Source organism: Ceratotherium simum, chromosome 2 (genome assembly GCF_057802395.1).
Source record: "Ceratotherium simum simum isolate JZ-2026a chromosome 2, ASM5780239v1, whole genome shotgun sequence".
NCBI lineage: Eukaryota > Metazoa > Chordata > Mammalia > Perissodactyla > Rhinocerotidae > Ceratotherium > Ceratotherium simum.
The window spans coordinates 85,523,173-85,538,035 of NC_141901.1; the positions used below are offsets into that span (position 1 = coordinate 85,523,173).

Below are 14,863 nucleotides of genomic sequence, written 5' to 3' on the forward strand. Positions count from 1 at the left end.
GTCTGACTTCTGTCTCTGATATCTAGACCCTCTTTTAAAGGGATCACCTGGTTAGGTCAGCCTTTCCCCCAGGATAATCTACCTTTTGATGAACTGAAAGTCAGCTGGTTAGGAACCTTAATTACATCTTCAGAATCCCTTCATCTTTGCTATATAATGTAATTACAGGAGTGATATCCCAACACATTGGAAAGTCCTGTCCACACTCAAGGGGAAGAGATTATACAGGATGTGTAGACCAGGGAGAGGGAATCTTAGGGGCTTAGAATTCTTCTGACCACAGTTTTATTTATACTATTAATATAATGTGAAAAGTACAAATTATATTTTGTAGAGAGGATATAGATGGACTGGAAATACTAATAAACTGCCACTGATTAAACAATTGAAAACAAACAGCTGTTTTCTGAAGTAATTATAACCATAACCTCAGTAGATTGTTTTATTTCTTTCCTTAAAATATAGTTTAACTGAACTGATATGCTCATTATATTTTAAAAAAGGAATCTTGGGGGCCGGCCCCGTGGCTTAGCGGTTAAGTGCGTGCGCTCCACTACTGGCGGCGCGGGTTAGGATCCCGGGCGCGCACCGACGCACCGCTTCTCAGGCCATGCTGAGGCCACGTCCCACATACAGCAACTAGAAGGATGTGCAACTATGACGTACAACTATCTAGTGGGGCTTTGGGGGAAAAAAAAAAGGAGGAGGATTGGCAATAGATGTTAGCTCAGAGCCGGTCTTCCTCAGCAAAAAGAGGAGGATTGGCATGGATGTTAGCTCAGGGCTGATCTTCCCCACAAAAAAAAAAAAAAAAAAAATCTCAGGCCAGCCCTAATGGCCTAGTGGTTAAAGTTCCATGCTCTCTGCCTTGGCGGCCTGGGTTCATTTTCCGGTCATGGAACCACACCACCTGTCTGTCAGTTGCCATGCTGTGGCAGTGGCTCACATAGGAGAACTAGAAGGACTTACAACTAGGATATAAAACCATGCACTGGGGCTTTGGGGAGAGGAAAAACAAAAAATAGGAAGATTGGCAACAGATGTTAGCTCAGGGCAAATCCTTCCCTGCAGGAAAAAAAAAAAAAAGGAATCTTTTTGAAACCTTGGAAGTTTTCCATTTACTTCCCAATAAACATGTACAATTTTGAAAATCCTCAGTTTCCGCTTTTTACATAATTTTAATACTTAGATCTGTGCTCTGTTAACTGTTTTGAAGTCCTGTGATAATGTTCCCCCAGCAACACGAAGGGGTAGACTGCATACTGTTCACAATTGGCAGCACAGTGTTGCTTAGCTACCTATCTTTTTAAATTGAGATTAGGCATTTTAATAATAGGTAGCCCTTCAGCTTTTAAGTGTTTGCTCATGACACATTGTAGTGTTTTATGTATGCTTTTCACCTTTGTATTATAGCTGTTATTGTGAAAGTTTAAAAAAGAAAGAGGAGTGTATTTAATAGCAGTCAGTAGAGTACCTTAACCACATAAAATTAGTCATTTTATGTGAAGCTCTAATATAGACACAAATGAAATTACAAGCTATACTTTAATATGAACTTACCTCAAATGCAGCTGCACTACAAAATGCAATAATTATACCAATCTATCATTTGATTGTGAGTAAAATCATTGCAGAATGTCTATAATATTACCTATAGTTGTTTTAAAAATAGCAATATTGTTATACTCTGGGAATATCAATAAATACATACTGAAAAGGCACTTTATTATATTGTGTTGCTGTCATGGTAGTCACATTACATTTTCTTAAAGTAAGATATCAGGTACTAACCAGTATTATTACAGTGTGTCTTCTAATTTGGAAAAGATGAATATATGAAGGTTCTTCTAGGTGGACTCTTTTTTTTTAATTTTTTTTTATTTTGTGAACTTATAGTGTTATACATTTTTTTTTAATTTTTTGTTTATTGCAATAACATTGGTTTATAACATTGTAAAAATTTCAAGTGTACATCATTATACTTCTATTTCTGCATAGATTACATCATGTTCACCACCAAAATACTAATTACAACCCATCACCACACACATGTACTGAATTATCCCTTTCACCCTCCTCCCTCCCTCCCTACCCCCTCTGGTAACCACCAATCCTGTCTCTGTCCCTATGTGTTTGTTTATTGTTGTTATTATCTACTACATAATGAAGAAAATCATACGGTATTTGACCTTCTCCCTCTGACTTATTTCACTTTGCATTATACCCTCAATGTCCATCCGTGTTGTCACAAATGGCTGGATTTCATCGTTTCTTACGGCTGAGTAGTATTCCATTGTGTATATATACCAAAGCTTCTTTATCCATTCGTCCCTTGATGGGCACTTAGGTTGCTTCCAAGTCTTGGCTGTTGTGAATAACGCTGCAATGAACACAAGGGTCCATGTACCTTTATAAAATTGGTGTTTTCAAGTTCTTTGGATAAATACCCAGCAGTGGAATAGCTGAATCATATGGTAGTTCTATCCTTGATTTTTTGAGGAATCTCCATACTGTTTTCCATAGTGGCTGCACCAGTTTGCACTCCCACCAGCAGTGTATGAGACTTCCCTTCTCTCCACATCCTCTCCAACACATGTTGTTTCCTGTCTTGTTAATTATAGCCATTCTGACGGGCGTGAGGTGATATCTCATTGTAGTTTTGATTTGCATTTCCCTGATAGTTAGTGATTTTGAACATCTTTTCATGTGTCTGTTGGCCATCTGTATATCTTCTTTGGAGAAATGTCTGTTCAGGTCTTTTGCCCATTTTTTAATTGGGTTGGTAGTTTTTTTGTTGTTGAGATGCATGAGTTCTTTATATATTTTGGAGATTAAGCCCTTATCAGATGTATGGTTTGCAAATATCTTCTCCCAGTTGTTAGGTTGTCTTTTTGTTTTGTTGATGGTTTCCTTTGCTGAGCAGAAGCTTTTTAGTTTGATGTAGTCCCATTTGTTTATTTTTTCTATTGTTTCTCTTGCCTGGTCAGACATGGTGTTTGAAAAGATGTTGCTAAGACCGATGTCGAAGAGCGTACTGCCTATGTTTTCTTCTAGAAGTTTCACAGTTTCAGGTCTTACATTCAAGTCTTTAATCCATTTGGAGTTAATTTTTGTGTATGGTGTAAGGTAAGGGTCTACTTTCATTTTTTTGCATGTTTTCCCAACACCATTTGTTGAAGAGACTTTCTTTTCCCCATTGTATGTTCTTGGCTCCTTTGTCAAAGATTAGCTGTCCATAGATGTGTGGGTTTATTTCTGGGCTTTCGATTCTATTCCATTGATCTGCGTGTCTGTTTTTGTGCCAGTACCATGCTGTTTTGGTTATTATAGCTTTGTAGTATATTTTGAAATCAGGGAGTGTGATACCTCCAGCTTTGTTCTTTTTTCTCAGGATTAGGTGGACTCTTTTAATACAGGTTTATCCTATATATTTCCCTTCTCTCCCACTCCCCAGAAATAATTAAATACATATGCATTGTAGAAAACATACTTTCAAAAGTATAGATAAGTATAGAGAAGAGATTAAAATTACCTCTAATCCTGCTTCCCTCCGAGAAACACTGTTAAGACTTTATAGTATATTTCCTTTCTTTGAATATTGTTATAGAAATAAAGATCATATTTCTTACTCAATTTGCATCTTGCTTTTATTTTCTTATTATTACAGTATAAGCATCTTTCCAAATCATTAAAATTGTTTGAAAACTATTTTGATGACTATTTAATTACGTGCTTGTACAATATTGCCCATGTTATTTTTTATATTGACTGTTTCCTGTTTTTATTATGTAAATAACACTGAGAAGAAAATCTTTGTGCAAAACCTTTGTCAGCATTTCTGAGTTCCTTAATATAGATCCTAGCTAGGAGTGTAAGAGATCCTAGGACTGAAAAGATATGAACATTTTAAAGACCTCTGAACATGTTAGTAGATTACTTTCCTGAAAAGTTGACCATCTTTATTAACAGTTACTAGATTAATTTTAAATAGAGGAAGAAATAATTAGTCTATTATTTTTAATTTGTTTTTAAGATCAAGAACATTGAATTTTTTTTCAAACGTTAATTGGCCATTTGTAATTGTTCTTTTGTGAAAATTTTTATTTCCCTGTCCCAGTGATTGATAAATCCTCGTGTCTTTTCTTAATGGTTTTTGAGAGATCTTCATGTACTGAATTTATCCCCGTTTCTATCATATTTTCCCATTTATTTGCGTTTTTTTGTGTATGTGTGAGGAAGATCAGCCCTGAGCTAACATCCATGCCAATTCTCCTCTTTTTGCTGAGGAAGACCGGCCCTGAGCTAACATCTATTGCCAATCCTCTTCCTTTTTTTTTTTTCCCTTTTTTTCTCCCCAAGGCTCCAGTAGATAGCTGTATGTCATAGTTGCACATCCTTCTAGTTGCTGTATGTGGGACGCCGCCTCAGCATGGCCGGACAAGCGGTGCGTAGGTGCACGCCTGGGATCCAAACCCAGGCCCCCAGTAGTGGAGCGCACACACTCAACTGCTAAGCCATGGGGCCGGCCCCCTTATTTGCCTTTTAATTTGATTTATACACTTTGAGAAATACAGATCTTTCAAAAAGTTCTTTTAAAAACCTCTCCACCGTTTCTTTCTTATTTTCATTCACTGCTTTTAGACTTGGAAATCCCTTTACTGTGCAGATTCTCCTATATTTTATCTCTTTTTACCCCATTCACTTGTGGATGGTTGCTGGCTCAAGCTCTCAGAGGCTTCTCATTGTCTTAGGTCCCAACACGCAGCTAGGCATTCATAGAATTCTCTTTGGCCCCGATGCTTGCTACTCCCAAACAGCATCCATTCTTTCAACAGGGTTTCTTAAGTGCCAGGGTCCTGTGAGTTCAGCAGCCAACAAAGCAGATGCAAATGTCCACCCTTGTGGAGCTTCCATCACCTTCCTCCTGCCAGCGAGACTGGGGCATCACCTTTTCCCCAATGCCTGGCTTTTCTTGTCACCATGACTCTGCTCCATGAGCCACCATCTGGGTGTTGTCCTCTTCTCTCCACCAACCCGAATATAACGCCTCGTTCAAGGGCCAGCTCTCCCGAGAAGTCCTTCCTGAATAACCAACCATTCACCGGACAGTCCCCTCAGCCCGCAGGCCCTTTGACTCATGTGTTCTACTCTCCACAATGAGTGCCTTTGTAACTCTCTCCACCAGTACCATTACCATAGCTACCATTTTGATGTATCCCTAGGTGCTGCATTACAGAAGTAATTAAAAAAAATTTTTTTTAATCTAATATTTTTACATCTAATTTTAAACCATGTAAAATGTATTTTGGTTATATTGTTGGGTTAGAAACAAAACTGATTTTTTTCCCGAATGTTTGTCCATTGTTAGAGCACCAGTAAGAATATTCCCTTGCCTGTTGATTTGTGCTAGTTCTTCTGTTGTCTACTAAATTTTTGGATACTGGGCTGATTGCCTGCTTTCTATTCTGTTTTTCATTAATCTTTCTATTTTACATCAGAACAAAATTATAGATTAGCTTTATCATAACCTTTTGTTATTCATGACTGTTTACCCCTCTTTGTAGAGTAATGTAGATTGTTTACTTTATGTCTTGTGCTGTGGGTATTCCTAGTTATTTTATGGTTTTTATTGCTATTGTGAATGACATTTTTTTCTATTCTGTTTTCCAACTTATTTTTACTGGCATATTGGAAGGGTATTTTTTTAAATATATTTATCTCAAATCTGAGATCTTTATTCTCAATAATTATAAAAGTTGATTTTATAAGGTTTGTTATCTAATCATAATATGTGCAAATAATGAAAATTTACTTCTCCTTCCTAAAAGTTATGTCTGGATTGGCCAGAAATTCCAGAGCCTTATTAACTAATAATGTTGATAAGTGGGTATTCTTGTCAGAGAAAAACTGAAATCGTGATTCAGGAAAAACTATGGTCAGCTTTCTATTAAAAATAAAATCATAGTCAAAAACAAATCGTCTTTGATTATCCTAGATTAGATTAATTGCTTTGCAAATTTCCCAGGTGCATCAAGATCCTGGGAGATGTTCATTTCTCCAGTGGAGGGGCAACGTCTGATGAACACTAATTGCTAACTTCAAAAGGAAAGGAACCCGACTTCACATCTAGATTGCAGCTGGGAGGAGGAAGGCTAGAGGGAAGGTGGGTGAGTTAGTCTCTAGATTCCCCCATTTCGTTTCCTTGAGAGCAGTTCCTGGCATGGTAGCAAGTGGAGTCGGTCTCTTTCCCGGAAGACTGCAAGAGAGAGCCAAAAGTGAGCCTCACTGCAGCTCCCTTAAAGTGAGGGGGGTGGCACAGAACATTCATGAAATTTACCTCTGGAAGACGGTATAGCAGGTGTTTTTCCTGGACAGCTTCATCAGAGTCTGGCTGTAAATGCTGTTCAGGTGCGACAGGTGGTTGTTGAAGTCCTTGCTTTGTGAAATTTAGCTCAGATGAGTTAATGAGGCTGGATTTCTCATTCTAGGAGGGTCAGAAGGGATTATTTTGAAAGACCTCCCCCACTTCAGCAGAGTTCATGGTGGACAAGAAGTTGACTAGCTGCCCTTCGTGCTGTTCTTATTGTTGCAGAAACCTGGAACTACAAGTATGTAGATGGGAACTTTATTTTCTTCTGATAATAAAAGATCAGGATTTTTCCTTCCACGTTAATTGTCACCTCAGTGGATGTATCCTGTAGCTTTTGATGCAGAACAAACCACTCCAAAATTTAGTGGCTTAAAACATCAATCATTTATTTAACTCATAATTCTTCAGGTTGGCAATTTAGGCTGAGTTTAGCTGAGCAGTTCTGTTCTCAGCTGGTCTCCCTCATGAGTCTGTGGTAAACCCTGGGTTGATTAGGTGGCTCCATGTCTGGGAGTTGGCTGGTTGTTGGCTGGGGGACCTGAGTTCTTCTCCACGTCATGCCTTTTCCTCCAGAAGCCTTGCCTATGTTTTTTTCTCATGGTGGTAGCAGAGGTCTGAGAGAGAGCAGAAGCAAGCAAAGCTTCTTGAGGCTAGCCTTGGAACTAGGGTGTTGTTGCTTGTGTTGCGTTCTGTTGGACAAAAGAAGTCACAAGGCCAGCTGACTCAAGGAGTAAGATATAGATTCTACCTCTTGATGAGAGCTGCTATAAAGCAACATATTACAAAGGGTATGGACACAGGGAAATATGGAGAATTGTGGCCATTTTGTGCCCTCAGTCTACCACAAACTAGGTGAATGAAGGACTCAAAGATGTGCTTAGAACACTATCTTCTTTGTGAATGTAGATTTTAATTTTGCTATTATAGAATTGTGTCACCCAGCTCCCTTTTTATCTCAGCCTATTGTCCTCGTATCTTATATTATTTTTCTCTTTATACTATTCTTTTATATTTGGTTTCTTTTGCGTCTTTGAGTCCATACCCCATAAAATTTTGCTAAAATTATCTTTTGGTTCCTTATTAAATCTTATTCATAGATATGTTCTCTGTGTCTTCAGGATATTTTTTTCTCATATTTGGGAAATTTTTACTCATGACCTCACCTTGTTTTTTCCTTCTTTTTAGAACTGTTGGTATTTGCCAACAGACCATGTGGATGCTTCTTACTATCTACTTAGATTTGAATGTGTTGGGGGAGAAAGAGTATCCTTTACCCCCCAGTAGTCAATCATGTTTGGTTCACTCCCCTGTTATTTCATTGTCACATGCTTGTGATGTTTACTTAACCTATCTTTATATTAATTATTCTAGATTTTCTACTGGAATTAAATTAAGGTTTTTTCATAGTGTTGCACAAAGAGCACTGTGACTTCCATGAGCTCCGCCATCTGAAACGGTTTGAGAACCACTGAACTTACCATCTTGTAAGATACTAGAGGGAAAGGACATTTGTCATTGTCGTCATCACACATATGATGAGAAGCCGTTGCAGACTTTGGAGTAGAAAGTAACATGGGGAAAAGTTGGATTTAATATTTTAGGGTGTTTGGGGGAGTTTTCTGGAAGGAGTGGTAGAGGGTGAGAGTAGACGTGGGAGTGAAGGTGGATGTAACCACTATAAACAATATTGTCAGTTCAGTTCATATTAAGCATCTGATTAAAAACTTCTAAAACTCTAGCATTATGATCCAGATGAAGATATCAAGGTGGATTTCTCTTCTGTTAGTTTGACAAGTTAATTTTGAATTGATGAAAGTTGTACAAATAACAAAAATCAGATTTTTTCAAACATTGTTCCTCATAACTGGCAGACACAAATGAAAATCAACTAAAAACTACTTTGGGTTTCATATCATCACTTTTCTAGGTAGGAATGAGTAGTTGTAAACTAAATTTCCAAAAAACATGTCATTGCAATAATTGTGTGTTCATTCATCCCTGGGAGGTATGTGTCACTATTCCCATTGTACAGATTCAGAAATGCAGAGTGGAGAAGGGGCTCGGCAGGTAACATGGGCTTTAAGTATTAAAACTGAACTTTGGACCCAAGGCAGTTGATTCTAAATTCCTTGCTCTTTGAACCACACCACACCATGCCCTTGTTTTTAAATTATTTATTTAATTTTTTAAATTACAAAAGTAACATATGCTTAAGGCAAATAATACCTACATGCATACATGTGAGGCTTTCATATATATGTATTATACAAATATGTATTTGTATTTTAGAAAGGTGTGTCTAGCAGCAGTGTGGTTGATAGATGGAAAAGAGGGCACCTGGGAGGAAGAGAAACTAGTTAGGAAACTATTTCAGTAATCCTGACAAGAAATGGTAAGAGCTAGAAGTAAGGGAGTGGCAGTGGCAATAGGAAACTTATAAAGGTCAGATATGATGGGGAGAAAGCCTATAAGAATTAGTAATTCATTGAAATGGGAAGGTCTGAGATGTGGGGGAACTAAGAATGACTTCCAGGTTTATCACTTGGGCAATGTGGTGATGCCCTTCATGTAGATGGAGAGATGGAGAACAGGGAAGGAAGAGCAGAACAGCTGGAAGGGTCAGGGATGAGTTTAGTCTTGACTGTAGTAAAGTTTGTGATCCTTTGGAATATCCAAGTAGAGATGTCTGTTAATTGTATATGAGTCCAGGGTTTAGTGTAGAATTCCAAGTTAGTGATACAAATTTGGGAGTCATGAGCCTGTTGACAGAGGTTGAAACCAGGGTACAGCTGTCACCCAAAGATATTTATAAAGGGAGAGAGTAAATGGCTGAAGGCAGAGCTCTAGAGAACACTAGCATTTAAGGAGCAAAGAAGACTGACAAGGAATGGCTGGAGAAGTAGAGTAAAAACCTGGTGAGAGTATCCCTGAAGCTAAGGGAGGAGAGCTTCAGAAGAGAAGGAAAAATTTGCAGAAAAATCACCTAATTGAAAATCAGGCATTTCCATGGATAACTTCTCCATTTATAAAATTAAAATTTAGACAAAGAATTTCATTTTATTAAAATATTCTTTGGAATTTTCTAGTATGTTTATAATGTTGTATTCATTAGGTAACTATCATATTTTAAAGCATAGATAATAAACGTAAGTAACTATAGAATGTGGCAGTGAATGTATATATATATTTTTTTTCTTTCTCTGTGAGGAAGATCAGCTAACATCCGATGCCAGTCTTCCTCTTTTTTTTGCCAAGTAAGATTGGCCCTGGGCTAACATCTGTGCCCATCTTCCTCTACTTTATATGGGACGCTGCCACAGCATGGCCTGACACGCAGTGCGTTGGTGCGTGCCGGGGATCCGAACCTGCGAACCCTTGGGCCACCAAAGTGGAGCGTGCGCACTTAACCGCCGCGCCACTGGCCCAGCCCCACAGTGAATGTATATTACCAGCATGGCCTTTGCTGATGAATTCTGGTTGATTTGACCTCATTTGTTTTATTTTTGAGCTTTTCTTTCTTTGTTTTTTTTCCTTTTGTAATGTGATGAGCTGAAGATTGAGTGAGGAGCATTAGGTGTCCTGGTTATATAAGGGAAAACCAAACTCTAAGTTGTGGATACCTCTAAGAGATTTATGAACCTTTCTTGGATCCAGTTTACATGGTGACTAAAGCACATTTCAGATTACAGTTTCTCTTCTCCCTAGCCTACTCTAAAATATGATTTTCATATCATAACTATCCTTACAATCTTGCTTAGTAATTCAGAAAGTAGAACTCATAAAGAGATCATAGTCACAGACTTCCAGTTTCAGGGCCATAATGTAGCTGTTGAAATGACAACTAAATGGGAAAGAGTGGTCTGCCTTTCATTGCTGGGCAAAGAAACATACAAGACACTTGGCTGGGTGTTGAGGGATGGGGAATGGAGAAGGGGACGTAAAATGGACTCAGCCAGACTTTGGAAGTTTGCAGGGAGATAAGTGATAAATATAACTCTAATAGCAGATAGGAATAAAAGTAGAAGGAGCTACAGATCCGAAGAAAATAATATATCAGCTGGGAAAATCGGGAGGAGTTGGCATTTGAGTTAGTGAGTTTTGGATAGGCAGAATGGGGTAAGGAGCATTCTACCTCAAGGGAGTAACATGACCAAAGGCACTGGCCCCCCAACAAGTATTTGTTGAATATCTGAGTAAATGGCATCCAGTAGCATTTGTTATTCCACTAATTTATTTAGTATATTGTAAATGTGTCTCCTATGTGTCAGGCACTGAGGCAGGTAGGTGCTGGGAATATAACAAGATGACCCCCATGGAGCTGTGGTCTAATAGGAGAGACAGATGAAACCAACAAACTAATGAATATTTAAATTCCAAGTGAGAAGGACTGTTAGGCGCCTGAATAGCTTGGGTGAAGAGAGGTGGTTGGATAGGGTGGTCAGGGAAAGCCTCTTTGAGGGAACAAAAGGTCATTTGAAACTGATCTCTGTAAGAACTACTTGGAAATATTTACCCTGTTTGATGCCATCCCAATACATTTAATATGGTTAAATGACTCCCCCTTAAAACACAACCTGTAAAATTTCCATTTTCTGTCAGTATTTGCTTTATCCATTGTTGAATTATTTACCTGTTGTTAAATTTACCACGTCATCCTTGTTTTGCAGAAACCAAAGCTGAAAGATTGGCATCCTCCTGGAGGTTTTATTCTGGGATTGTGGGCACTCATTATCATGGTTTTCTTCAAAACTTATGGAATCAAACATATGAAGTTCATTTTCTAGACATGACGATGTATGAAGAAGACTGCATGGAAGACTACAACCTCGGATAAAAATTTATGTCATTATATCTTTTTAAAAATACATTGCTCTTGTGTGAATTGGCAAAAAGTATAAGGAAACTATAAATTTGAATGAACTATTGATTTTATAACTTAAAGAGAAATAATTGTTAATGCGGGTGCTAAATGACACTCAATATATTTCAGTTTTGCGTTTTATGTGTTAATAAAAAGATGGGACAGAGAGATCAGAGTATACTCATTGACTTTTTTTTGAAAATAAGAATTTCCCCTTTTCCGCTTTTCATTTGGAAAAGAAAAAATGTGAAGACATTAAGTTCTCACTAGCAGAGGTAACTTCTGTTAGTATTTTTGTGTATGGTCTCCCAGTCTTTTTTTTCTATGTACATATTTTTTTTCCAAAATAGAAATCATATGGAACATACCATTTTGTAACATCACTTTTCATTTTGCAGTGTTCTCAACCCTTTCCCTTTCCTTGGATATTCTTCGAGAACACATTGTGATTGGCTTCATAGTGTCCATTTTATGGATGTCTGGTAATTTATTTAACATTCTTCTGTTGTTGGACCACTTAACTTGTTCCCAGAATTTTCCTTTGTTTCATACTTTAACGTGTTAATATTTTACTGTCAGTCATTCATGGAATTCTGCAGCTTTAATTATAAGTAAATATGAAAAATCAGTTTCTTAATCTGTGGTACTGACAGTCTTCAGGACCTTATGTGCTATCAGTTTATCTGGAAAATTCAAGACCTTTGGGAATTTTACGTATTGACTGCTCAAGAGGAACAAACTCCATTGTTTTTCATTTCTAAGCATTCTGTGAATCTCTAGAGTTGGTCACTTCCTCTTCAGTTTCCACACTGGAAGAGACGGTCTGTTTAAGGTAAACCCTGCCCACTGGCTGGGTTTACACTTTTCCTGAGACAGCCCCGTAAAGTGGATAGACTGTGTGGAAAATTCACGCTTGTGGTCCTGCCTTCGTGTCTGATCTGTGTATCACAGGAGGCAGGAGCCCCTTTCTGGTGTCTGACAGATGCCCCATCACTGAGTTTCCAGCTTACCAGCCGTCTTCATGTCTTTCTCGTACAGACATGGAAACAGTATTGAGATTGTGCTTTGTTATCAGCCCTAGATCTGGTTTTTTTGCATATAAGGGGAAAAAAACTCTGAAAGTTGAGTTTCCTTTCCCTGAGGATACCTTTTTGTATTTTAGCTGTTCTAGCCAAGAACTTATGTTTTAATCTTTAATCATTACAAAGATCTGTTTTATAATTATAGGTAACATTAAGAAGACAACTCTTCCTCCACAATAAAACTTCCTAAAATTAATATTCCTTAGGATTTGTTTTCCTTTTAGCACTTAAAATATTACCCTTTAATTACATGCAAAATGGTCGTACTTTCGTAGGCAAAGGATTAATTGTATTATCTCCCAGGTTAGAACAAATGATACTGAGGCTTTTTGCCAGCTCTGAATCTTCATTTTAATTGATCTTTTTATTGGTGCACTAGATAATGAAGAAGGAAAATTTTTACGTACTTTTATGGAGAAGGATCCTTTTATACATAGAAAGGAATATTAAAAAACAAAATTCAACTGAGTAAATTTTAAAAATCTTACTGGCTTTATTCAATGATTCATGAATCAGACAGCATCCTATCTAGCTAATAGAAATGAGCTCTGGAGAGCTCTACAAAGTGGAAGGCTTTTATAGGCAGAAGAGGGTAGGAAAAGGAAGTTAACTAGCAAAGAGTGGATTGTTTCAGGCAAGATTACCTTCCCTTGGGGGATGGCAGGGGTCTGTCAGGGGGATTACCTCACTAGTGCTGATGGGGTAATTCCAGACTTACTGGTTAAGATTACATTCACGGGAGAGGCTGAAACTGCACTTAGATTAGATATTAAGTCTTGATTTGGTGACATGGGCTTAGCACAAGTGACTCCATTTTGGGCCTAGTGTCTCTTTTTTTTTTTTAACAAGGGAGAAATAAACTTAAATTCAAATAGCCGGATCATAGTAGTGCTAAGAGACAAAAAACGTTGACCGTGTCACCCTCCAAACACACTAGGTCATGAACACTGTGGGGGAGTGGAGCTACTTAGAGTGGTAAAGGAAATATGATTGTTCTTGAGCCAAAGTAATTTAGTTTGAATATAATGAAAGTCTTGATGGTAAAGACTGCTGGGAAGTAAAAGTGTTCCTCCTCAGAGGTTGTAGATGGTGCACTTCTTAGTTAAAACTGGGAAAAGTAATACTGGATATAACATACAGGGTTAAATTTGCTCAGGCAGAGTTTCGAAGAGCAGTTATTTCTCTTTCTGTTTCATTATTGAATTTTCAGAGTATAGTTAAAGCAAAAAGCTTAAAGTATGTTAAATCTTTAGCTCATAACCATAATCTTTTTACATAAAGCATATTCTGCCTTCAATAATAAGTAAATCCTCTGCATGTGGTAAGTGGGTAATGTTGTAAGTGCAATTAAATGGCCCAGACTTTAAATGATAACATAAAAGCATATCCTTACATATGGTCTACTTGAGTCACAAAGAGCTGAACTACTGAAGGGTGTTTTCTTTTTGCCTTGCTCACAGTGTCATTGTGGGGATCAGATGAGATAATGTTATGACTAAACACTTTGGAAATTGTGAATATAGGGTGGTGTTATTTTTCTTATTTCTGCTCAGGAAGATACCAGGCGGAGTGCATGGTGCAAGAGTCCCTCTTTCTGTCGTACTTGTTTACCTTTCCAAGCTCCTCGGTGTGATTCTTGTTCTCTCTGGTATTCTTTTTCTCCTCCCTGTGGTGTCCTTCAAGGAGAAAAGGAATCTAGATGAATAGGTCCCCGCAGACCTGTCCTGACTTTTGGGGGGAGGGACAGGGTATAATAATGCCATTCTGCTAAGGCAGCCTGCATGAGAAAAAGAAACCAAATGATGTGTATTTTAAAATTATGAAAGACATTCATTTGCAGTTTATGAAAGGGAAATGTAGTTTGGATGCAAAGCTGATTAAATTGGATCAAGAAAAATTGGAATTAAATACATAAAATAATGCATGCATTTATGGTTTCAATTTTTATATATCCTTAGCTGGTTGAAAGTGATGATTCCCACAGCAAGCATAACAGCTTGTTTCTGCTTACTGAGTATTTTCTACAGTGGTGTGTGTTGATAACGTTTCTTCCATTATGTATGTTGTATAGCAGAGTTACAGTCACTGTGGGAATCATAATTTGAAATTTTGACTCTTGTGTTTCTGGGATCTTTACAACAAACGTTGCATTAACATAGAATTTTTTCACTGATTTTACTAAAATTAAATTCATTTGTAGCAGATACTGTTTTACCTTATGGAAGAAATATTTTATAAACATACCACAAAGTGTGGCTATAAAATAATGAGATCAGTGTCCATTTTGCTTTACAGAATCAGCCCCATTACTTCACTGGCACGCACCTCCCCAAGGGCGTTTACCACAGAGACATGTTCTCCAGTCTCGCCTTCTGTTGCTGCCTGCCCTCCTGCCTGTGTACCTGCTGCCTAAATGCGAAGGTCTTTCAATTCGCAGACAGTACACCTTGGTAGTAACCAGTCATTTTTTTTCTTTTAGTACAAAAATTTTACTGTTTTGGAAATGTGCTGTGAAATATTTGGTTTAATTTAACTGTGTAGACACTTGAA

The 14,863-nt window shown here is 37.7% G+C and overlaps 1 protein-coding gene across 2 annotated transcripts in view; it reads left to right on the forward strand.

Moving 5' to 3' along the window:
* The window catches only part of PIGK (phosphatidylinositol glycan anchor biosynthesis class K), a 113,937-nt gene extending 102,538 nt beyond the window's left edge, over positions 1-11,399 (forward strand). The window contains exon 11 of one of the 2 annotated variants that reach the window (XM_004431515.3): positions 11,038-11,399. In XM_004431515.3, coding sequence (XP_004431572.1) covers positions 11,038-11,154 — 117 coding nt within the window. In that variant the 3' untranslated portion in view covers positions 11,155-11,399. Of the gene's footprint in view, positions 1-6,025; positions 6,103-11,037 lie in introns of those variants that run through there. The other variant, XM_087448776.1, reaches the window with a different exon arrangement.
* Positions 11,400-14,863: the final 3,464 nt, after the last annotated feature.